The sequence below is a fragment of the Myotis lucifugus genome, unplaced genomic scaffold (assembly GCF_000147115.1).
Source record: "Myotis lucifugus unplaced genomic scaffold, Myoluc2.0 scaffold_1763, whole genome shotgun sequence".
In the NCBI taxonomy this organism is placed as follows: domain Eukaryota; kingdom Metazoa; phylum Chordata; class Mammalia; order Chiroptera; family Vespertilionidae; genus Myotis; species Myotis lucifugus.
Window position 1 is genome coordinate 1 of NW_005872811.1, and position 24,335 is coordinate 24,335.

The following is a 24,335-nucleotide window of genomic DNA, read 5'->3' on the forward strand; positions in this document are numbered from 1 at the left end:
AGGCGCTGGTCCAGGGCGGCCTCTTGCCTCCTGCAGCCCCTGGGGAGGAGCCTGGGGCCCGGTGTCCCTGGGGCCCTGCTCTCAGCCGCTCTCTGTCACCTGCAGGGCAGGGAGCACCTGGCCAGGGGCCTGGGCAGCACAGCCTCTGCACCTGGGAGGGTGGCGGGGACTGGCTGGGGTTCAGGCGACAGGCACCGGGAGCTGTCCCTCCAGGACCCGGCCCTCCAGCCCTGCTCTGCGCACAGCGTCCGGCCTCTGCCCTCCGCCCTCTGCTCTGCCTGGCCTTCCTCTCTCGGTCTCTCCCTCGTGTCTCTCTCTGCCTGTGGGTATCTCCCATCTCTGCACCCCTTCTCACCCGCCCCCCCCCCCAGCCTGTCCTCCACGGTGGTCCGTCTGCTGGAGGGAGAGACCGCCCGGGCCCAGGCCCTGTTGACTGTGTCCCTGGGGCCACCCGTGTGGCAGCCTGGATCCTGGGGCCCGGAGTAGCGCCCGGCCTGCTGGCCTTCTCAGTGTCCTCACCGCCCAGGCCCCCGGTTCCAGGCACCTGTCCCTCCCACGGCTCCGAGGGGCCCGGGCTGCTCGCACCTGTGCCAGTCGGGCCCACACGGACACGTGCGGTTCTCCGGAGCCTCCTCCCCATCCTGTCCGGAGAGGCGCTCAGGGCCTCAGGACCAGCCCCTCCTCCGTTTCTCTGGGCTCCCCCTGGAGAACAGAGGCCTGGCCCCCAAAGGGTGGGAGCTGGGTTCCCTCAGGCGGCGGGGGCTCTGCTGTCATGGCCCAGAGGCCGGAGGGGGGGTCAGATGGACGGCCCAAGGCTGGGAGTCCCCAGGAGCCAGGAGAGGGTTTCCAGAGGCGGGGAGGTGGCCAGGCAGCCGGTGCCCCCATCATCCTGAGGAGCGGCCACAGGGCCCTGCCCTTCTCCTCGGGCCGCAGCCACCATGGGGGTGTCCGGGCCACCCTGTCCCAGCCCAGGGCTGTGGGGTCACTGTGGCGGGTGTGGGCCCTGCTGCCCCTGCACCTTGGCCCGCGGCTGACTCACCCCTGCACCAGCTCCCCGCGGCCAGGAGGGCCTCCTTGAGGGCTCCGGCCGCCAGACACTGAGGTCCAAGCCCAAGGTCACCGCCAGCCCTCGCTGCAGGAAGGGAGAGGGGTGAGCAGGAGGTTACGTGTGGAGGGAGGAGGGAAATAAAAAGAGATTACATTTTTAAAAGGTACTCGAGCTGCCTGCTGACACCATCTCTGGTCTCCGTCCGTTTTACAGCCTGACGAGGGCTCGGCAGCTGGGCCCCATCCTGTGGGGCGCGGGGGTCTGGGGGCGCGGGCGTGTGGGGGCGCGAGAGCCAGTCCCCAGGGCAGCCTCCTGGACCCCCCAGCCCTCCCCGTGCCTGGCTTCTGCTCACTCGGGGCTGTACAGGTTGTGAGCACCCAGCCCAGCCCCTGGCAGGGGGGGAGGGTGGCGGGGGGGCCCCCTTCGCAGCTAGGACCCCGAGGGGGCGGGGAGCCTGGCCCGGCGGGCGGCCACTATCACTGCCCATCCATCCCCCTGACAGGCCCATTTTCTCCTGGTTTTACAGGACCTTTCAGAGCAGGAAATGCGATCTGCTGGCTGATTGATGTCTTCACCTGGCCTTTGTTCCCGAGCCTCCGCTCTGCCCGCCTCTGCAGGGCTGCGCCTCCTCCTCCAGGGTCCAGGCCTCTCAGAGGACATTCCAGGGTCCCCCCTCTGTCCCCTCCAGGCACAGGCCCCAGTGTCCAGGCCCCCCCCTTCTGTCCCCTCCAGGCAGGGACCAGGCTTGCTTCTGCCTCTGACAGGGGGAAGGCTAGTCTAGGGGTAATTTCAACTTCCCGCAGAGGGGCCCCCTGGCCACAGCCCCCCGGCACCTGCACAGGTGAGGAGCCTATGGGCCCGGGGAGAAGGGTGGCTGAGGCACCTGGGGAGGGCGTGGCCCTAGGAGGGGCCTGCTGCAATAAGTGTTTCTTTGTGCGTTACTCGGCTTTTGTTTTGAATTCTTCCCTGAGGTTCCAGCTGAGCCCTCCTAGCACACCTGGGGACAGGTGGGGGCCTTTCCCGCCATCTCTGGAGGAGGGGCGGGGGGGGGCCTTAGCGGCGCCTCCTGAAATAACGAAAACCTTTGCGTGCAGCCAGCCAGCTCTCGCTGTTCTGATGTGGTCTCGAGCGTGTTGAGAAAACTTAGTGGCACGAGAGTTCAGCTCAAGGTCACCTGTCCCCACCTCTGCCAGGCGCTGCCCCCCCCCCAAGGGGCATTCTGGGAGCCGGGACCGTGGTGCCTTCCTCTGTGCCCCCAGGTTCTGCGGGTGGGGGGGGGGGGGCGCGGCTGGGCAGAGGCAGGGAAAGGCCTGGCTTCTTCAAGGCGGGGCTCCGAGGCCGGGGCTGCAGCGGGAGGGAGAGCCCTGAAAGCCTGTGTTTGGGGGTTGGACCCAGACTGAGGCCTGAGGAGGGTGGAGCAGCGGCTGTGCACTTTTTTTGTTTGTTTGTTTAAATATATTTTTATTGATTTCAGAGAGGAAGGAGAGGGAGGGAGAGAAACATCAATGATGAGAGCTTCATGAATCAGCTGCCTCCTGCACGCCCCACACCCCACACTGGGGATTGAGCCCACAACCCAGGCCTGTGCCCTGACCGGGAACCGAACCGCGACCTCCTGGTTTATAAGTGGGTGCCGCGCCGCCCGGCTGCCGTGCACCCTGAACCCTCTGCCCGCTGTACCAGCTGTACCAGGCCAGTGGCCGCCCCACTCCTGCCTTCTCCTGGCCACGTCCCCCAGCTGGCGGCATCGGGCATGGGCAGGACCACGGGGCTGTGTGGCAGGCTGGACGGAGCCCTGAGCCAGGAGTCGGGGTGGCCTGGCCGCCCTGCCTGGTGACCCTGCTCTCCAGCAGGGCTGACCCTGGAGCCTCAGTCTGTCCTCTCCGAGGCGGCCCCTGACAGCCGACAGCCGACAGCCGGGTCAGGTGCAGGCAGTGGGGCCCCTCCCTCTACCCCAGGAGGGTGGCAACAGCTGGGGGAGCCTGGGCTGGGAGTCCAAGTGTGGGTAGCCCCGATGGGGGCCGGGCCTGGGGCTCAGCATTCCTGTGGCCCGGCATTCCATGCCCCCTCCTGCGCTGTCTGAAAACTTCGCCTGTGTCTCAGCCCCCAAGCCACAGCAACAATAACACCAGCCCACGCCCGCACACCTGCTGCGCCCCACGCGGCCTCTTCCCCTCCGCCCGCCTCTCCGCAGGGACCGTGACCGCTCCTCCACCCCAGGGCCCAGCGCCTGGCCTGCGGAGGAGAGGTGGGCGGAGCTGGTCGGGAAGGGGGTCCCGGGGGCCAGCCCTGCTGTGCACCAGGCCCTCGGTGGGCCTCACTGATTTCCTTCCGGGGCTGCGAGGGGGTGAGGCAGCCGAGCTCAGATGCAGACGCCTGTGCGGTCCTCGGGTTGGGGGGCGGGGGGGGGCGGACGGCGGGTGTCTCTCACAGGCTCCTCCTCGGATCGGGAAATGGAGACTGAGGCTGCCACCCCTGCCCCTGGCCCCTTGCAGCCTTCCTGCTGGGCAGGCCCTTGCGTCCATGAAGGCTGCCCGCCCCCAGGTCCAGCCCCTGCCCTTTCCAGGACACAGGCGAGTCCCCAGGGAGAGCTGTCTCCCCTCCCCCCCTCCCACCTGTGCTCCCGGTTCCATCCGGACGTGGCTGTCGGGGCCTAATTGCCAGGCTCCCTCTGCCGGGGCCTCTGGCCTCTGCACAGCTGGGGAGGCTCTTGGCCTGCGGGCCGGGCCCAGGCTTGCCCGCCCCCGCCGCACCCGCCCCGCCGCATTCCTGCATTCCTCCCCCAGGCCGGCTGCTGCCCCCCACGGGCGGGGCGGCCGGGGCGCAGGGGCCCCGAGGGCTGCAGCTGCTGGATGGGGAGCCTGGATCCCGCCCAGCTGTGCCCCGGGACTCCCAGCTGTGTCTGCCCCCCTCCACCCCCTGCATAGCCCTGGCCCCAAACCTGGCAAACAGGAGTCAGTGACAGGCTCCCCCGGGGTCTGCTGGGGCCGCCTGCAGGGGCTCTGGTGCTCTGACAGTGAGGGCGGGGCACGGCTTCCCGAGGTGGGACCCTCTGACCTCCAGGGTCGCCGCACAGCTCTCGGGGGAGCCTGGGCAGGGCCCATGGGGATCGTGGTGTCGGGTCCAGCCCCGTTTGGGGCACAGCTCTTAGGGGAGACAAGTGCCACCTCTGTGTCCTGGGGGGTCTCCCGGCCATTGGAGCGGGGAGCAGGGTGGGCTGTGCGGGCCAGGGTCTCAGCCCGGCTTCACCCCAAACCCGAGGCTGAGCTGGACAGAGGCAGCCCTGGGACTGCCTGGCTGCCCGGGCCTAGCGTCCTGGCTGAGGAGGCCGGGAGCCGTGTGGCCTGATGGCTGGGGGTCGGGTGCCGGGGGTCCAGGGCCCGTGCTGGGCCTGCTCGGTGCATCAGGAGGATGAAGCCGAAGGGGCGGTGCTCAGCAATGGCCGCACTGCTCCTGCGCCCGGTCCACCTGGGAACGTCCATGGGGACCCACGCCCTCCGAGGCCCGGGAACCTGCGCTGAGGCCGCGGGAAGGAGCCGGGCCTGTGCTCGTGGCCCTGTGTCTGCACCGGCGGCTCTGTGTCTGCTCAGCTCTCCCTCCTGCTGGGATTTGTAGAAAAGGGGACGACGGACGTAGGTGAGAGCTGGTTTTCATCTGCGTGAGTGCCCAGCCCCCTCCTCGTCAGGAGGATAGTGAGGCTCAGGGCCGTTCCCTCCTGTGGCCACGATGGTCCCGGCAGCTCTTGTCTGAGCTCAGGGACGTCGGAAGGTCACACCGTCCCTGTCCCTGCAGCTCGTCCAGGTTCCTCTCTGATGGTCTGGGGACACTCTTCCCATGTGGCTGCTGGGCGGGGCCTGGCTGCTGGCTCCCACTCAGCCCAGGGAGAGGGGACGCTCTGGAGGGGACCAGGTCTGCAGAGGCCACACCAGGCCCCCCCGCGCTCGCACACAGGCCGCTGGGGGTTGGGTCCGAGTGGCGTAAGAGTGATCGTTGGGTCCAGCTTCCAGAGCCAGGACCCAGCATCCAGGCCCTTCTCTCCCCGACGGTGCCAGGGCTGTGGCCTCCAGACCTAATGAAAACTTGCTGTCTTTGTTTATTTTTAAATACCTTTTTATTGATGTCAGAGAGGGAGGGAGAGGGAGAGAGAGAGAGGGAAACATCCATGATGAGAGAGAATCATTGATCGGCTGCCTCCTGCACGCCCCACACTGGGGACCAAACCTGCAACCCGGGCATGTGCCCTGACCGGGAATCGAACCGTGACCTCCTGGTTCAGAGGTCAATGCTCAAGCCCTGAGCCATGCCGGCCGCGCAGGCCTAGGATGTTTCATTTCAAAGTACCTCCCCGCGAACCAGTCATTCGCCACAAAGATGTAACTTCCCGGCGGGGAAGCCCGTCTCACCGCGTGACCAGGAGCACGGTGTGGGTTGCGGGACGAGCTGAGGCCGAGAAGCATGTGCCGGCATTCGTGGACACAGGGGTCACCTCCATGGTGTTTCTGCTAAAGGAACATAATTTGAATCTCAGCACGAGTGTGGTTGGCAGAATAATGCCACCGCCCCGAAGGGGTGTCCCTCAACTCCCGGAACCTGTGAGCATGCTACCTTACACGGCAAAAGGGACTTTGCAGATGTGATTACGGCACAGACCTTGATGGGGATTATCCCGGATGATCCGATGGGCTCAGTTTAAGCACATGAATCCTGGAAATTGGAAAAGTTTCCCTGGCTGGGTCCCGGAGGAGTTCACTCAGGCCCCCCTCCTGACGCGCCCCCCCCCCCCCGCCCCATCCTCCATCCCTGCTGCTGGCTTTGAAGTTGCAGGAAGGGGGCCATGAGCCAAGGAACACTGCAGCCCCTAGAAAAGCCCTGAAGGGACCGCAGTTTACAACTGGCAAGAAAACGCTGCCCGAAGGGACCAAGGTCTGCCAGCGTGACGATGGATGGGTGTTGGCGAAGCTGCTAAGTTTGCAGTGATTTGTTAGGACAGAATGAAGAACTAGTCTCGCGGGGAGACATCCGGCAAACCCAGACCGAGGGACACCGCGTTGGTTATCACGCACATGGAATGCATAAGAGCAGAGACAGACTGCTAATTAGGAACACGGGCAAGTGTGAACACACATGTCACCAAGTAGGACTGCCCCGCCGCATGGCTCAGTGGTTGAGCGTCCACCTATGAACCAGGGGGCCTCGGTTGGATTCCCGGTCAGGGCACAGGCCTAGGTTGCAGGCTCCATCCCCAGTGCGGGGCGTGCAGCAGGCGGTGGATCCATGACTCTCTCATCATGGATGCTTCTATCTCCCTCCCTCCCCCTTCCTCTCTGAAATCAATTAAAACTATTTAAATCAACAAAAATCAGCAGCTAATCCGTCCAGAAAGCAGCGCGTGCACGAAGGACCAAGAGTGAAGGCCCCGCCCGCGCGCCCGGAGGACACCCAGCATACCCCCGACTGCTGCCCTAGCTGTAATCGCTCAATTGAACGCTTGGAACCCGGCTTTTCCCCGGGAGGCGCGGCGCGGCCATTTTCCTCTTGCCCTCCGCTTCCCTTCCCGACCGGGGCTCCGCGGGCGAGTCCCCAGTGCCGCAGCCGCTGCCGGGCGGGGTTCAGCAGCCGGGCTCCGCGGGAGGCCAGCGTGGCTCCTGCAAAGGTGCTCAGCTCCGCTGCCGCCTGGCCCCGCCTTCAGACCCGCCCCCGTGACAGTGCCTGACCCTCATTGGCTCCTAATTCCCTAGCCCCGCCCTTAAAGGCCCCGCCCCGCCGAGCCCGCTATCCCTTGTAGGCCCCGCCCATTCCTGCTCATCTTGGGCTCGCTCCGTGTCGTCACTTCCGGGAGGAGGAGTCGGCGGAAGGCGGAAGTGTGCGCCCGCGGGCAGCCCCGGAGCCGGGCTGAGCTGTGCCGAGTTGGCAGCTGGCGTCTCTTCCGGGTTTGGCGCGGGGACGCGGAGGCGGTCGGCGGGAGTGAGTGAGCCAGAGACGCTGCCATGGGGCGGCCGCGGGGCCTGGCGGCGTCTGCAGGCTGACGGCCCCTCCGCCTTCCCGCGAGGCCGCCTCCTCCAGGCAGCCGCCCGCGCCTGTCAGGGCCTCGCGCCCCGCGGTGGTCCCGGCGCCGCACACCCGGGCTCCCGGCCCGAGCCCGCGCTATGACCGCGGCCGCCGCCTCCAACTGGGGGCTGATCATGAATATAGTGAACAGCATCGTGGGAGTCAGCGTGCTCACCATGCCCTTCTGCTTCAAGCAGGTGAGTCGGCGGCGGGCGCCTGCGGGCGGGATCCCGGGATTCCCTCCGCGGGGAGCTCGCGGTATCGGCGTCGGCAGCGAGGTCCGCGCACGCAGTACCTCCCGCTCGAGCGCAAGGTGTAGCCGAGCAGAATGACCGTCCAGAACGGACCGTGACCGAGGGGTCGCCCGGCGCTGCTTTTGTTGCTATTTTTCAAAACTCCGAGCCTCCTGCACTTGCATCCAGAAGCGGACACGTCCAGCCCCCGAGGCCGTGGAACGAGGCGGGGCGCCGGCTGCAGGTGGTGACAGAGTTCGCCAGGTTGAACACGTCAGCTCGCCAGCCGCAGATAAAAAATCTGAAATATTCAAACATCAGGATCATGCCAATAGGAAACTCCCCATGAGGGCAAGCCACCATTCCTGATCTGTGGCTCCATTTAGCTGCTGCTGAAATCATCCCCGAATAAACAGGCCAGGGGGGTCGCTGCCCCCTGCCCACTGGAGACAGCCTGGGGTGGGGCGGGGCGTCCTACGTGATACCGTCACATAGGTAGAAAACTTAAATAAGATGGGCCTCTGGGAAGTGAAACGGGCCCCAGCTGTTTAATTTTAGAGTCTCGCGGGGACAGACACGTTGCATTTTTCATACTTAGTGTCGTGTAGATTAAAAGAAAAGTTTTAATCTGGGGATTTTGGATCCCCCGCCTCCAGCCCTCCAGCCTGTCTGGGCGAGAGCCCGTCTGATGAGGCTGGCGGGCATGTTGGCAGGAGCTGGTGGTGTGCAGGCCAGGCAGTCGTGGGAGGCCTGGCTGGCGGCTCCTCGCACCCCCGGGGCAACATCTGTATCTGGGTATTGCATCCCTGGTGGCTGGCCAGCCCTGGGTGTTTCTGGGAGGACTACGTGTCCCAGGGTGCATTGCGACTTGCCTGGCACAGAATGCATCCTGGGAGGTGTAGTTGGCTGGCGGGGATGTGCAGGTCTCGTGCTGCCAGCCTTTATGCCACCGTGGCTGCCCACGGACTTGCGTGTGGGCCGTGGGGGGGCACAAGGCCCCTGGCAGAGCATTTCCACACAGTGAGGCTGGCTTGCTCAGCAAGAGCCCAAAGCTCAGTGGTGGAGGTTACCTGGGAGCCATGGACGGACTGGTCACCTGTCCCAAGGGTCTGGGGTCACCTGTCCCGAGGGCCTGGCCATGTTAACAGCGTCTCCTCCCAGGGGAGCCCCTGGCTGGAGCATAGTGGGAGGCAAGTGGGCAGTTTGGGGGCGTGTAATTTTAGTGTGTGACAGCCATGTCATTTTTAAAAAGTTTATTTCTTGGTTTGGTTGATTTTAGGAATTTTGGTACTTTTTAAAAAATTAACATTTTATTGAGGTACTAGAGGATTTGTGCACCAGTGGGGTCCCTCAGCCTGGCCTGTGGGGATCGGGCTGAAACCGACCTCCGACATCCCCCGAGGGGTCCTGGATTGCGAGAGGGCGCAGGCCAGGCCGAGGGACCCCACCGGTGCACAAATCCGTGCACAGGGCCTCTAGTATGCATATAAGATCTTTGGTTAATCTCTTCCCACCCTCCTCCCTCCCCACTTTCCTCTGAGCTTCATCAGTCCGTTCCGTTTCCATGCCTGTGCATTGAGCATCTGCCCCCTGGTGGTCAGTGCGCATCATAGCTACTGGTTGAACGGTCGAACGGTTGCTTAGGCTTTTATATATATAGATAATGTGCAAACAAAAAAGTGCACAATTTTATTTTTTTATTTTATTTTTTAAAGACAAAGTTGCTATTTCTTTTCTTTCTTTCTTTTTTTTATATATTTTTATTGATTTTTTACAGAGAGGAAGGGAGAGAGATAGAAACATCGATGAGAGAGAAACATTGATCAGCCGCCTCCTGCACATCTCCCACTGGGGATGTGCCCGCAACCAAGGTACATGCCCTTGACCGGAATCGAACCCGGGACCCTTCAGTCCGCAGGCCGACGCTCTATCCACTGAGCCAAACTGGTTTCGGCAAAAAAAAGTGCACAATTTTAGATGCAGTCTTTTTTTTTTTTTTAATATATTTTATTTATTTTTTATAGAGAGGAAGGGAGAGGGATAGAGAGTTAGAAACATCGATGGGAGAGAAACATCAATCAGCTGCCTCCTGCACACCTCCTATGGGGATGTGCCCGCAACCAAGGTACATGCCCTTGGCCGGAATTGAACCCGGGACCTTTCAGTCCGCAGGCCGACGCTCTATCCACTGAGCCAAACCGGCTAGGGCAGATGCAGTCTTTTTTAAAAAAATACATTTTTATTGATTTCAGAGAGGAAGGGAAAAGGAAAAAGAGAAACATCAATGATGAGAGTCATTGATCAGCTGCCTCCTGCATGCCCCTACTAGGAGTCGAGCCCACAACCCTGGCATGTGCCCTTGATTGGAATTGAACCGGGGACGCCTCAGTCTGCAGGCCAATGCTCTATCCACTGAGCCAAACCGGCCAGGGCTTAGATGCACAGTCTTGAAGAATTTTCATAAAGTGAACAAGCACATGTCCCTGGCTCCCAAGTTAGGGAGCACGGCCTTGCCAGCACCCCTCCCTCCAACCACTGCCTCCCTGTGAAGGGTCCTCCCCCCGCCCCCCGCCGGCCCCAGAGGTCAGGGTCGCCTGTTTCGGAGTCCATGGAAGTAGAGTCGTGTCCCGTGTCGGTTTTGCCGTCTGGCTAGCATCCCACTGTATGGACGTACCAGCGTCTGTTTATCCCTCGGCCTCTGCTGGGCACCCCTGGCGTTTCCTGTCGGGAGCTCCGTGCCCACACGCAGAGGCCCGGACTCTGTCTGCGTTCACGGGCGTTTACCTCCGAGTAAAGAGCCGGAGCATCGTTATGTGTGCGCTCAGCTCCGGGAGACACCAGGAGGACACGCGGCTTGCTTCCTCGGTCTTTGGGTTTCACGTGACCCTGCTGTAAACGTGGGCACGCGGTGTCTGCGGGAACACGTGTTTCCATTCCTCCCGGGTCAGTCCTAGGGGCGCAGAGGCTGGGTCAGATGGTCGGTGTCTAACTCACAAGAAAGGCGTGAATGTCACCCCCGGTCTCTTCCTTCCAGAGGGTGTGCCGCGCAGCGGCTGGTCCAGGCGGCTGGAAGGGGCCCCCAGCGGGGTGTGTGGAGGACTGAGAGACGTGTGGGGCGTGCATTCAGACTCGGGGGGCTGGGAGGGGGTGGCCCCTGCTGCTCTTTCAGGATCACGAACAGAACTGATGTCCCTGGACACAGGGTGTGGCGCCCACACCAGGGACTGGCCCTTTCAGTGCTGGCCGGGCAGGGAACCGAGCAGGCCCTGCGCCCACAGGCACGGACTGGGCCGCCGCGGAGGGGCTTCGGGGCTTCCAGGCGCCGAGACTGGTGTGGCGGCTCCCTTTCGTCAGCGTCTCTCTCCCCTCTAGTGTGGCATCGTCCTGGGGGCCCTGCTCCTGGCGTTCTGCGCCTGGATGACGCACCAGTCCTGCATGTTCCTGGTGAAAGCCGCCAGCCTGAGCAAGCGGAGGACCTACGCGGGCCTGGGTGAGGCAGCACTAGGGATCGAGCCCACAACCCGGGCACGTGCCCTTGACCAGAATCAAACCCGGGACCCCTCAGTCTGCAGGCCAACGCTCTAGCCACGGAGCCAAACTGGCCAGGGCCCTTCCACTTGATTGTTAAAACGTGCCTTCAACGGCAATTATTTTTTAATTGATTATAGTCATATGCTTTGGAGTTGAGGTGCCACGAAAGGGTCTGGTTTTCCTGTCTCCCCTCTAAGCACCAAGTTCAGGCAGAGCGCAGCCCCCCTCTCTTCGGACTTGCTCACTGCCGGCCCCTGGTCCAGAGCGTCCTCGGAGCTCCCGACAGCGCCCGCTCCTGCCCCTCCACCCGTGCCCAGGACATGCTCCCCGAGGGCCTGTCCCGGGCCACGGCCTCTCTGCTCCCGGATGCTGTCGCTGCAGTTTCCTTTCCTTGTTCTTCCCTCCCTCCCTGGGTCCAGCTGCACTTCTGCTTCCTTCCTTTCTGCTTCCTTTCCGTTTGGAATGTTGGCTGGTAGTTCGGCTCGGGGACCGAGTTGAGGCTCTGTGTCCTGTGCCTGGGAAACCCAGGAGGGAGCTGGCCCTGTGTGTGCCTGGGAACCTCCTGGCCTCTGGCCCTGTGTGTGCCTGGGAACCTCCTGGCCTCTCAGCCCAGTGTGACCGGGACTCTGGGCCCTCCCGGGCCGCCCTGGCCCTCGGCTCCCAGCTGTCTCCATGGAGACGAAACGGTGCGCAGAGTTCCAGGGGACAGAGTGATGGCAGGACCCGGGCCAGCCTCTGCTTTCCTTCCCGTCCGTGCGCTGAGCGTGGGCACCGGATGCTGGTTTGTCCGGGCCTCAGGCCTGAGGCCCTTCCTCTTCCTTTCTGATGAGGCTGGAGCTGTCAGCCTCGCTGTTGGGGTCACCGAGTTAGTGAAATTCACTGGCTCCCCGTGACCCGCGGGGAGACCTAGTTTAGCCTGGGATGAACTTGCTCCGGGCGGCCCTTCCCTCACCTGCAGGGCCAGGGCCTGCGGTGACCCTCTTCTCGCCCCGAAGGCCTGTGGGCAGCGGGTTCCGGTGGCCAGTGCCCAGGAAGTGCCTGGCTGTGCCTGAAAGAGGCAGGTGACCCTGGACGGGGCAGGCTGTGTGCTTTGACGGCTGCCTGGTGGCTCTTAGAAAGCCCCAGAAGGCCGGCCGGCGTGACGAGACGTGAAGCCCGAGGAGGGCACGGTTGCCTGCGGGCTCCTGCCTGGGAGCCACAGCCCAGTCCCCCCGCCAGGAGCGAGAAGGTGGGAACCCGCCAGCGGCCTCCTGTCAGGTCTTGGGTGCCGAGCAGGAGGGCTCCTGCGGCGTCCCTGCCCGTGGTTCTGGCTCAGGCGTGGCCCCAGCTCAGAAATGGAGAAGCCAGACAGGGAACCCAAAGCCCGGAGCCGGCCCTGTGGTCTGAGCTGTGAAAACTGGGTGTGCTGGTCTGGGGGACCGGCCCACGGCACCGCCCACTCTGCCCGCAGCGTCCACTCCAGGCAGCCCCCCCCCCCCCAGCAGGCCTCCCTCCTGCTGGCCGGGCGGTCACGGTGCAGGGCTGCTCATTCTTCTTTGAATGAAAAGCCAGCCTGCTTCTCTTCCCTGCTTTGTTCTTGTTTTACGTGGTTCCGTTTGTCGATCACAGAGCTGCCACAAGTGTGGGACCAACATAGAAACGTGTCCCCGTACACACGCCCGGGAAAGGCCAGGCCAGCGGGCGCATTGCCTTTCCCGCCTGTGCCTGTCACCTGGAGTGTGTTACCAACCTGCCCCTCAGGCTGCGGGCTGAGCGCGCTTCTCTCTCCTCCGCAGCGTTTCATGCCTACGGGAAGGCCGGGAAGATGCTGGTGGAGACCAGGTAGGCGCCCTTCGGGGCTGCTCCGTCCTCCCCCGCGGCTGACGCTCAGGCCCGGTGGCCGGGGACTCGGTCTGTGTTTCTGAGCTGCGACTGGCTGAGGAGTTGGAGGTTCAGCTTATCGTACCTGAGAATGGGCCGCGTCAGGTTGAAGGCCTTATTTACGAGGGAAATTAAAAATGGAAAACTCGGGGCAGAGTGCAGGGCCGCTCCCGGGCTGGGTCACGCCTCGGGCTGGGTCACACCTCGGGCTGGGTCACGCCTCGGGCTGTTCCCCGCGCTGTGGTCCCGGCCTGAGCGCGGCTGCGAGGGGCAGTAGTTGGAAATGTCCTGTTTTCTCCCTTGGAGCACAACCGTCTGAGACGGAAACGTTGCTGGGGGCTCGCACTTTCAGGCTCGCAGCTGTGACAGCCGTTCCGAGAGCCGAGAGCCGCTGGGTCCTGGGTCCCTGCTCGCCCGGCTGTGGGCGTTTCTGTGGCTCCTGAGCCTCAGCAGCGCCCGAGAGAGCCGATGCCCGCAGAGAGGAGGCGGCGCTGGCGCCTGTGTGTCCAGGGAACAGTGGGCTGCACAGACGGGCCAGGGCCCGCACCTGCGAAACCGCATCTTCCGCGCAGCCCGGCCTTCGGGTGGCGATCGGCCCGTGGCTGGGGCGGCCTCGCGGGGAGCAGACCCCGAGACTGCCTGAGAACCACCCCCTCTTTCAGCATGATCGGGCTGATGCTGGGGACCTGCATCGCTTTCTACGTCGTCATCGGCGACCTGGGCTCCACCTTCTTTGCCCGGCTGTTCGGGTTCCAGGTAGGGCCTCTGGGTGTCTGCTGCCTTGGCTGCTTGTGCGACTCCCCCAGGAGTCCCCGTGTCTGGTCCCTGACCTGCGGGAGCCGGAGGGCGGGCGGGCGGGCAGCATGGGGCTCCCCAGGTGGCGCCTGCCCAGCATCGTGCTCGCCCGCAGGTGACCGGCTCCTTCCGCGCGCTGCTGCTCTTCGCGGTGTCGCTGTGCATCGTGCTGCCGCTGAGCCTGCAGCGCAACATGATGGCCTCCATCCAGTCCTTCAGCGCCATGGCGCTCCTCTTCTACGCCGCCTTCATGTTCGTGGTGAGTGCTGGGCACCCCTGCCTCCGCAGGATGGGAGGGGAGCTGGGGGGGGGGGAGGGTTAACCCCGTGGTCCAGTGGGTCCTGGGAGGGGAGGGTGAGGCTATGCCTCATATGGGCGGTTTCAGGTGGGTGTGGCCAGGGGCCCAGTGCCGCCACAGGGATGGGTTCCGAGTGGGCATTTCTGGTGACTGGATGGCAGAACCCGCGTGCAGTGGGGACGCAGGGCGTCCGGTTCTTGCCCGTCCACCGGCAAGGTCAGAGTCAGGGTCAGGGTGGCTTCCGGGAGCAGGACCCGGAGGTCTCTGTGGCCCCGGTGCACGTTCTCCGTGGGCCGTAGCGTGAGTGCCCGCTCGTGACGGCACCCACCGCTCCCCCGGGGCTGGGGAGGGCCTGCCCAGTCGGGGGCATCCTGCCTCTGAGGCCGGGCGGGGGCACGCGGGAGCCTCACGCCTCACTGCTCTCCCCGGCCTCGGGGCCCCAGGCTGGCGCAGGCGCCCGCGGGCGGAGATCCGGAGCGGGCCTGACGGGTCCCCGCGCCTCTCTCTCCTGCTCCTGCAGATCCTGCTGTCCTCGCTCAAGCACGGCCTCTTCGGCGGGCAGTGGCTGCGGCGGGTCAGCTACGTGCGCTGGGAGGGCGTCTTCCGCTGCATCCCCATCTTCGGCATGTCCTTTGCCTGCCAGTCGTAAGTGCCGCCTGCGCCAGGCCCGGCTGCGTCCTGTGTGTGTCGGGTGGGGGGTCGGTGCCGGGTGCGGGCCTCCTCCCCTTCTTTCAGGGCCTGGCTCAGGCTCCGCGTCCAGTCCTGTTCCGTTGTGACCTTTGCCCCCCCCCCCGCCCTGAGGGAGTGGCTGCATTGTTATGCGTCTCGTACGTGGCACGTGAGGAAGCCGGCTTGTCCTCATGCTGCTGGCGCGGCTGGTGAGAGCACCGGTTTGCCAAGTCCCCGAGGAGAGCTGGCTGTGGGGACGCGGAGCCGCCAGCCCATCTGATCCGCAGTCCCAGCATTTGCCAGAAGTTAGCTGTTTGCCTGAGGATGTTTAAAAGGAAGTTGCACAAACATTGCCTGCAGGCTGCTCTGGGCGCTCTGCTGTCAGAGGCCTGTGTGCTTGTGTGCACGCTCATGTGTGTGTATGTGTGTGAGCACGTGTGTGTGTGTGTGTGTATGCATGTGTGCACGCACGTGTGGGCATGTGTGCGTGTGTTGGCGCCAGCGTGTGCCCTCCCTGGCGCGGAGCTGAGTGCAGACCAGGCTGTTCCCAAACCCCAGCAGCACTGCCTTCGCCAGCGATGGTGAGAGCCAGTCACCCACTCAGAGAGGCGTGAATGCGGCGCGGACGGGAAAAGGCCGTCGGTGCGCAGCGCTGGCAGAGCGCCCCCATCGCTCTCGTGGGCGCGGCTGTGCCCATCGCAAACCTGTGTGACACACTCCTGTGTGCTCACACCCACGCGAGAGCCAGCCCCGCCTCCCGCCTCTCCCCGCAGCTGTTCCCACAGCACCCACCCCCCTCCTGCTGCTCAGCCCTCACAGCGACGTGAGGCTCGCGCTGGTGCCTGGCTACCTGTTCTCCCTCTCGTCTCTGTTCGCTTTCTTTTTAGTTTTGTTTCGTTAATCCTCACCCGGGGATGTTTTTCCGTTGATTTTTTTTTAAGGAAGAGTGAAAAGGGAGGAGGACAGAGAGAGAAAAGCATCGGTGTGAGAGAGACACATGGATCGGCTGCCTCCTGCACGTGCCCTGACGGAGCTGGGGATGGAGCCTGCACCCCGGCACGTGCCCTCACCAGGCATTGAACCGTGATCTCCTGGTCGATGCTCAACCACTGAGCCCTGCCTTCTCTCACTTCTAAAGGAGCTGGGTTTTGGCTCCCCTGGCTGCTGTGCTTGTCTGCTTATCGCCAGTGACGTTCTGTCCTGACGCGTGTGTGAGCCCCACGGGGACCACAGGGGACCACAGCCGCCAGGACGGGAGCCGCAGGCCCTCAGCACCGCGTCCCTCTTGCTTTCTCGTCTGGACGCCCCCCAACGCAGCTCCTCCTCAGGGGCAGCCCCCAGACCTTCTCCTCGCACGCCCCCCCCTCCCAGGAGAGCCAGGTGGACGCGCCCACCCCACCCAGCGGCACTGCAGGCCGGCCCGGGACAGACACCGCTCTGCCTCCCGCCTCCTGCCCGCGGCTCCGAGTGTGGCCGAGGCGCGGAGATGGCGGCGTCCAGGCGGCTCGTGTTTGTTTAACTTCCCAGTCTTTTGACAGCAGCGCTCTGACCCGCTTCCTGCTTCCCCTGTAAACACGCGGCCCCGCCCAGCTGCTCCCCGGCCTCCCGCTCCCGCTCCCCGCAGGCACGCGGCCTTTCACCCGGGGCACTTAGCCTGTTCCCGGAGTGAATGGGGAGCCCCGAGTGCGTGCCCAGGCCCCTCCCTGGGCTGCAGCCTCTTGGCTCCGAGTTCCCTGGTGGCGAGTGGGTGGGAGGGGCGGAGCTGGAGCCTGGGCTGGGGACCCGGGACCTGCGTGTGGAGCTGCCTGTCTCCCCGCAGCCAGGTCCTGCCCACCTACGACAGCCTGGACGAGCCCTCGGCGAAGACCATGAGCTCCATCTTCTCCTCCGCCCTCAACGTGGTCACCGCCTTCTACGTCATGGTAGGGTCTGCACGCCCACCCTGGCCGTGTCCCAGGCGGGGCAGTGCAGGAGGGACGCCCCTCCCTCCAGCTCCTCCAGGCCCCTGGCAGGGACGGCTCTGGACCCCGTGTAGGTCCCAGAGCCCAGGGGCCGCGGGCAGACCTGCTCCTCAGCTCCACCCGGCCACCCTGAGAGCCGCTCTCCCGGCAGCCCTGGCGCTCCCGCCCCAGGGGCGTGGATGGCGCTGCCGGCTCGCTGTCCCCACAGAAGGGGGTGTGGCCAGTAGGAGCTGCACCAGTCAGTGACCAGCCCCGTGATGCCCTGTGGTTCCGTTACATCGCAGAGGGTGGTAAACGCGCAGAGTTCTGGCTCGTTGCCCTGAACTTCGTGGTTTCGGCATTCTTGTCGTGTTTACAAATGGTCCGTGCGGGCGCCGCCCACCGAGCGTCTCCTCCGAGCGGCTCCGCTTGGGGCCATGCCTTACCCCACGGTGCCTGGCTGGGTTTCCAACCCCATGAAGATCTGCCTCCGCGTGCAGGGGGCGTGGGCCCGGGCTCCTGCCTTCCACCAAGAGCTCCCTTTCCTTGGCGCCCGCTGTCCTCAGGCCGAGGCGCGAGGGACATGCACGCTGGGGTTTGCCCCTGTTGAGGAGGGCCTTCCGCCCACGCGGCTGCTGCGAGGCGCCCACGGGCCCTCGGGGAGGCGCCCAGCTGCCCTCTCTGTCCCCGCAGGTGGGCTTCTTCGGCTACGTGAGCTTTGCCGAGGCCATCGCGGGCAACGTGCTGATGCACTTCCCCTCCAACCTGGTGACCCAGATGGTCCGCGCCGGCTTCATGATGTCGGTGGCCGTGGGCTTCCCCATGATGATCCTGCCCTGCAGACAGGCCCTGAACACGCTGCTGTTCGAGCAGCAGGTGAGCCGCCTCCGCCCGCGCTGGGAACGAGTGTCCTCACCTGCGTTCTGTCCTGGTGGCGGGGCTCGCTTGTTACTCTCCTGGCTAAACCTAAAGAGCTTCCACTAAAGTGAGGTGTTTCAGTGGGGACTTAAGACCAACTTTGGGGAAAAGAGACAGCGCCACAACCAACAGGGACGGACGCACGTGGAGTCGGGCCGGTCCCGCCTGTCGCCCGCACTCCAGCTCCGCTGCGCCCCGAGCAGCAGTGGGGGGAGGGCCGGGCGGGCACGGGGGAGGGCCGCGCGGGCACTGGGTCCGTCGTGGCCTCCGCACGCTTGGGGACTGAGCATCGTAACACCGTCGGACCCTGTGCTCACACACGAGGAGACCACGCGGGGTGCAGGGGCGCTGGGGTGGTGACGCCGCCTCCTTTCTTCCTGCGAGTCACGCTGCTGCCCGGCGCGAGGAGCGGGTCCTGAGCTGAGCCCGCAGGGGGTCACGGAGCCGCATCTGTGTCTTCTTCCCGTGCAGCGGGGCCCTGTCCAGCCGCCGTGGCTGCTCTAAAGGGAAGCCAGGCCTGGCCACTGACCTTTCAACCGCAGCTGTAGCTCTGACGTCCACGCCTGGCCGCGGCTGCCAGTGCCTCCCGGGCCGGGTTGCGGGTTCACGTCGCAGCGGTGGGGCCTCCGTGCCGGGCAGGCTCTGAGTGCTCGCCCCCAGGGTGGCCGTGGGAAAACCGCACCTCCAGACCTTTTCCTGTTTCCTCCCTCGCAGCAAAAAGACGGGACCTTCGCCGCTGGAGGCTACATGCCGCCCCTGCGGTTCAAAGCGCTCACCCTCTCTGTCGTGTTCGGGACCATGGTTGGTGGGATCATGATCCCCAACGGTAAGTGGAGGCCGCTCTGGGCCCCCTCCACCACACGATCCTGTCCTGTCCCCATCCTGCCGTTACCCACGGGCACTCGGTGGCCACCGCGTCTCAGGGTCTTCTGCCCCGTGTTGGGGCCCCCACTTGTGTCTTGAAAGCAGCTCCTCCCTGTCGCCCTGATTCAGGTGGTGCCTCCCCAGGGGGAGGGAGGCCCTGAGCGGGGCCTCTGCGCCAGGCGCCCGCCCCCTGCGGACGGACAAGCGAGTGTCACCAGAACCCGAGGGACGGAGTGTGTTAGGGAGGAAACGGGGCGCAGAGCAGGGAGCCCGCCTGAGACGTGACTGTGGGCAGAGCGGCCACCGTGCCCGCATGGTCCCGAGTGGCCTGTGGGCACCAAGGGCGAGGCCTGGCGAGGCCCCCGGGCCAGGCTGTCGGGGGCGCCGTGCGGGCTGGAAGCTCCCGTTCCGTCCCTCCAGGAGCCCGTCGTCACCCCGTCCCGTCCTGTCCCTCTGTCCCCAGTGGAGACGATCCTGGGCCTCACGGGCGCCACCATGGGGAGCCTCATCTGCTTCATCTGCCCGGCGCTCATCTACAGGAAGGTGCACAGGAACTCGCTCTTCTCCCAGGTGAGCGCCCTGAGCCGCCGCGGGCCTGGGAGGAGGGGCTCCGGTGGCCTGGGTGCCAGGGTGGGGGGCCACCCCGAGCACGACAGGTGGGGGACACACACTGAGGCTCAGCCCTTGGTCGTCGGCAGCGACTGTGGCCAGCGAGGTCCCCGGGGTGCGCCTTGCTGAGTGTCTGCACCTGCTGCACGCGGGTTGGGTCGGGCTGCGCTGCGACGTTCAGGGCTTCCCTGTTCCTGCTGACTTCCCACCTTGTTTATCCTCCTGGGGGAGGAACGTCTTCCCCCTGTGGCTGTAGACGGCTTCTCCCTGTCCTGCCTCTTATCTGCAGCTGTGTATTGAGGGCGTACAGGAAGGTGGTTATGTCTTGTTAAAGGGACCCTTTTTCTCGGGGGGGGGGGCCCCTTTCTATGGAAACGCTTCTCTCGTGGGAGGCGGGGCCTTGCCCGGTACCGTGTAGCGGCCCTGCTCGGCGTGGTCTTTCTGGCACAGCGTGCTTTTCTCCGCCTATTCCTCTTGGTCTGTCTCCCTATAAGGTGCGCCTCTGAGAACAGCAGACGGTTGGCTTTTGCCTTGTTTTGTTTTATCCGGTCTGTTAGCTGGGTGTTTAGACTCCTTACAGTTGATGTAATTACTGATTTTGGGGGCATTAAAGCTTCCGTCTTACTCTTGGTTTTTCATTTGTCCCATCTGTTCTTATTTGTTTTTTTCTCTTTGCTATCTTTTGGATAAATCAAGCATTTTAAGTATTTGGTTTTTTTAATCCTCACCTGAGGATATTTTTCCATTGATTTTTTTAGAGCGAGTGGAAGGGAGGGGGAGAGACAGAGAGAGACATCGATGTGAGAGAGACACATCGATTGGTTGCCTCCCACATGTACCCCAACCTGGGGCCGGGGATGAGCCTGCAACCAAGGTACGTGCCCTTGACAGGAGTTGAACCCGGGACCCTTCAGTCCATGGGCTGATGCTCTACCCGCTGAGCCACCCTGGCCAGGGCCCCAGTGTCTCCTTACTCGCCTGCTGGCTGCTGTGTCCACGCCGCTCTCCCGTCCACGAGGCTGTTTGAGGCGAAGCCCTGGCCCATTAGAGTTGTTGGCAAGTGAGTTGTTTACTTCTTCCCGGACAAGGCCAGGACCCGGGCCATCCTGACGCCATGTTCCCGCCTCTGGCCTTGGGTGCTGTTGTTGTGTGTTTTACATAGACTTTAAGCTCCTCCAGACGTTATGGTTCCAGGTCGTCAATATTTACTCGCGATCCTTGCGGTTTCGTGGTTTCCCATCCTCGGCCCTGCCTCCCGGGCCTGGTGGTGTGTGGACGGGGCCCTAAGAACCGCGGGGCGGGAGGGTCTCCCGCGCGGACAGGAGGCACTGCTGGTGCTTTGGTGCGGTTGGGGGTGGAGTTGGAGTCAGTGTCGGTAAACCCTCCCCGACCTGGCGTGGCCTCGGGACGCCCGGGGCAGGGACGGGTGCCTCCGCCTCGCAGGCTCCTGTCCGAGTGCGCCCGGGGCGCGGCTGTGACTCCGGGCCTGGCCTGCCCTGGCGGTGGCTTGTAGGCCGGAGGCTCTGCCTTTCCAGTGTTAACTCATCTCGGGTCCATCCCTGGCCCTGGCTCCGTGGGGCGAGCCTCTTCCTCCTGACCCGGAGGGACAGTGTCTAGTGTTTGCCGGTTGAGCCTGACGCCAGCTTCCGGCTCGGTGCACTGACGGGTGTGCGTCCTCGCCCGCCTGCACGCGCTGCTGTGGCAAGCGAGCCGCCCTGACCTCCCTCTGCCCTGACCTCCCTCTGCCCGCCCCTGCCGGAGTGGGCGGGCCTGCCGGAGTGGGCGGGGCTCCACCGTGGGCGGGGCTCCACCGTGGGCGGGGCTCCACCGTGGGCGGGGCTCCACCGTGGGCGGGGCTCCACCGTGGGCGGGGCTGCGTGACTGCCCGAGGGGGCTGCCTGGGGTCCTGCCTGGTTCCCAGCCTTAGCGCGTGAGGAATACGCGGTTCTGAGAAACGCACTGGGAAATGTGGCCGCGGCTTCGCGCACAGACCTGCGCTGCAGGCCCCTCTCTCCTCGGCTCCCCCTGGCGCCCCTGTTGCCAACCGCTCTTGCTCAGGGCCTCTTCTCCTCCAGGTGGTGCTCTGGGTCGGCCTGGGCATCCTGGTGGTCAGCACTCTCACCACCTTGTCCGTGAGCGAGGAGGCCCCTGTGGACGTGGACCTGGCGAAGGAAGACCCGGGCGGTCGGCTTGCGGAGGCTGAGGGTGCGGTGAAGGCGGAGGCGGCCCAGCTCCCAGGTACGCGTCCCTCGTGTCCACCATGGGCCCAGCCCCCCAGCCCTCCAGCCCCGGGGAGGTGCCCCTGCGGACACCGTGGGGCCGTGAGAATGCGGTGCCCGTCCCGGGCTGGCTCGTCTGCCAGCTGCTTCACCCTGTTGGGGCTGGAGTGGGCGGGCAGCCCTGGGTGTAGGTGGACAGCAGGGCCGCGACCTCCAGGCTCCACTCAGGGCGCTCACAGGTGATGCTCGTGGGTGTCACTCACGTTGGTTGGTTCTGAGGTTTCACCGGGTCAGCCAGTGGCGGGAGCCCCCGTGCTCGTGTCCTGTTCCCCAGCTGTCCTGGTCAGCCTGCCTGCTGGTGGGGCGAAGGCCTCACGCCTCCCTCCGCGAAGGCCACCTTGCAGGCCCGGCACCGTGGGGGCGCAGGAGGGCGCTTCTGACCTTCCAGGCCTCCCGCCCGCCGTGATTGACAGAAGGGAAGGCGGCTGGAGAGGCCGGCAGTGGGCGCTGTGGCCTCGGACTTGCTGCTGCCTCTGTTGGGGACCTGCCTGGGCTTGGACAGGCCCCCGCGGGAGGGCCCTGGGCCTTGACGCGTGGCGAGCGCCCTTCCGCCAGCGGATCCCCTCGGTGGGTTTCCTGCAGAGACGACCTGGGGATGAGGCTCAGGAGCTGCGAGGCGCCCGTGGCCGCTGCGCGGAGTCAGTGGTTTGGGGGGGGGGTGTCAGGCCCACCCTGTGGCGCCCTCGGAGTCCCTTGCCCCGGGGCGTGTCTCCCTGACTGCTGGGGCCGCCCTGTAGACCTGGCCGCGGGCACTGGTTGCTGAGCTGTGCGCGTGCCCGGGCGGGTTTCTGGGCGCGAGTCGGTAGGGCGGCCGCGAGCAGCTGCGTCCGGTCGGGGCGGGCGCTGCCTCACCTGGAGCCGGCACCACATCTGGTTCCCATTTACTCCTCGAGGCCGTAGGAAACACATGGCCCTCGAACCACATGCCGGTGTTTAGCGGGTTCTCCGTTTTCTCGCCGTCCTCCCCGTAATTGATGGGTTGCCTCGCCCGAGCCACGGGCCGGCGGGGCTGCGCCCTGGGCTGTGCGCCGCTCACTGGTCCTGACGTCTCAGAGGCAAAACGGTCCCGACTTCCTCGAGAGCCCTCGCTGGCCCTGAGGCGGCGACAGTGACCGCACCGGGCCCAGCGCTGGGGGAGCACGGCCGCCCCTGGGTGGGAGCGGGGAGGGGGGCGGGGCCCAGCCTGAGAGGCTCCTGAGGCCCCACCCATTTGGAAAGGGCTCACTGGGCCGTTCACTTGATGTTGGGAGCACCTGGGGGCTGCAGGCAGGCGCAGGCTTTGCAACACGGCGTGCCCCTCTCTGTGCCCAGCGCCTGCACCCGTACGCAGTGTGGGGAGCAGCCTTGGCCCACAGCCCTGTACACCTCGTCCCCTTCCTGCAGCGGGGGTGGGGGGGGGTGGGGGCAGGCCTGCTCCTGCTCCAGAACTACACTGCTTGCCGGGAAGTGTCTGCGGCACCGGCCACCGGCCTGCTGTCTCGGGAGCTCCGGCCTGGAGCCCCTGGGGTGAGTGCGTCCCTGTTACCACCTCTCAGTGTGCAGGAGGCCGCTGGCCCCCCGGGTGCCCCGGGCAGGTTGGACCCCACGGCCTGGCCCCGCGAGGCATCAGCTCGGAATTCCCTAGGACCGGCTGCCCTGGCCAGTGATTGCTGGCGAGTCTTGCTTTGGTACTTGGAAGTCATGACCTTGAGGATAGTGACTTGGGCAATGACCTTGAGGCGCTGATGTTTGCGAGGCCGGGTTTTGTGCTAGAGCAGGGCACCCCCTGCTGGCTGCTCTGGAGCCCCGCGGGCTGCCAGCCTTGCAGGAGCAAGTGGGGCGCAGAGCCCCCTCCCCTGCAGCCCTGTCCAGACCGTTGTCCCTGTTCCCCGGCAGCAGCCGCCAGCCCCACAGGGGCACTTCCTGTCTCTTAGTCGGAAGCCAGGCCCGGCGGAGCGCGGGCTGTTCAGCTGCTTGTCTGAAGTGTGTGTCAGTTTTCCGTGGCCTCGGGCGCTGCTGGCACGGTCCCCAGCGAGGAGTCGGTTCTGCGTTCAAGACGGTGACCGTGGCCAAGGACAGCGTGGAGCGTGGAGTCCAGGCCCGCGGAGGTCGCCGCAGGCTCCTGGGCCATCCACGCTGCCTGTCGCCGCCGCCGGGCAGGCCCGAGGAGCTCGCCTCCGTCCCGATGTGTTTGTTTGTTTGAAATGGAGATGGTTTCCCAATAGGCTCCCTCTGGCCCAGCTCTGTGGGACCCTGGGTGGCGGGGACCCTGGGTGACGGGGACCCTGGGTGGCGGGGACCCTGGGTGACGGGGACCCTGGGTGGCGGGGACCCTGGGTGACGGGGACCCTGGGTGACGGGGACCCTGGGTGGCGGGGACCCTGGGTGACGGGGACCGTGGGTGACGGAGACCGTGGGTGGCGGGGACTGTGGGTGGGGTGCGGAGAGTTGGGGCGGCTGCAGGACACGCTGTGGGCCTTGCTCGTCTTCCTCTCTGCCTTGCACTGTAGTCAGAGCCGGCAGGGCTACCAGTCACCTCCCCAGGGCAGAAGCCCCCCTTGTTCTGTGGCAGCCCAGCCCCCAGCCCCTCAGACGGCGGGTCCGTGCTGCCCCCTGGTGGTCACGGCCAGTGCTCCATGCAGTCAGGTGTGAATTTCATCCTGACATGTTTTTGTTATGAGACTCATGGAAAGTGACAGTTTCCGTGCTGCTTCCCGGCTAACGATGGGGCAGGAAAACATGGCCGCTCAGGCCCTGCCACTGGGCTGGGACCTGTGACTCCACCCAGGGAAGCCCGCTGGCTCCGGGCCGCTCAGCAAGCCACTCTGTGCCCGCAGGCCAGGACCCGGCTGTGGCTGTGGCCGCGGACACCCGGGACAAGCCGAAGCCGCCGCGGGAGAAGGACGAGCTGGAGCAGGCCCAGATCAAGGGCCCCGTGGACGTGCCCCCGAGGGCGGGCGCCAAGGAGAAGCAGGAGGAGGCGCAGCTGGACCGGCCTGGGCAAGGTGGGCCTGGCGGGCAGGCGGGCGCAGGCTGCCGGGGGAGGGACTCCCAGGGCCTCGGGTCTTCCCCTCAGCCCCTTCCTCCTCTGGGTCAGATGCCTGCTCTGCCCACCCAGAGCAGCTGGTTGGCCACTACCCGTTTGTCATTTTCTGGAAACAGCCTCGCTGGCCTCAGCAGCCAGAGCTGAGGCGGCCTCAATCCACAGCCCTGGGGCACCAGCCCTCAATCCACAGCCCTGGACGGGGTCCTCCTCCCCCTCAC

At 65.2% G+C, this 24,335-nt stretch overlaps 1 protein-coding gene across 1 annotated transcript in view; it reads left to right on the top strand.

The window, feature by feature from the left end:
* The first annotated feature begins 6,897 nt into the window (after nt 1-6,897).
* SLC38A10 (solute carrier family 38 member 10) overlaps nt 6,898-24,335 on the top strand; it is a 22,380-nt gene continuing 4,942 nt past the window's right edge. The window contains 12 exon segments of the mRNA XM_023748749.1: nt 6,898-7,293; nt 10,702-10,819; nt 12,636-12,681; nt 13,383-13,476; nt 13,631-13,774; nt 14,334-14,458; nt 16,302-16,404; nt 17,116-17,298; nt 18,055-18,166; nt 18,668-18,774; nt 20,889-21,051; nt 23,909-24,093. Coding sequence (XP_023604517.1) covers nt 7,195-7,293; nt 10,702-10,819; nt 12,636-12,681; nt 13,383-13,476; nt 13,631-13,774; nt 14,334-14,458; nt 16,302-16,404; nt 17,116-17,298; nt 18,055-18,166; nt 18,668-18,774; nt 20,889-21,051; nt 23,909-24,093 — 1,479 coding nt within the window. The 5' untranslated portion in view covers nt 6,898-7,194.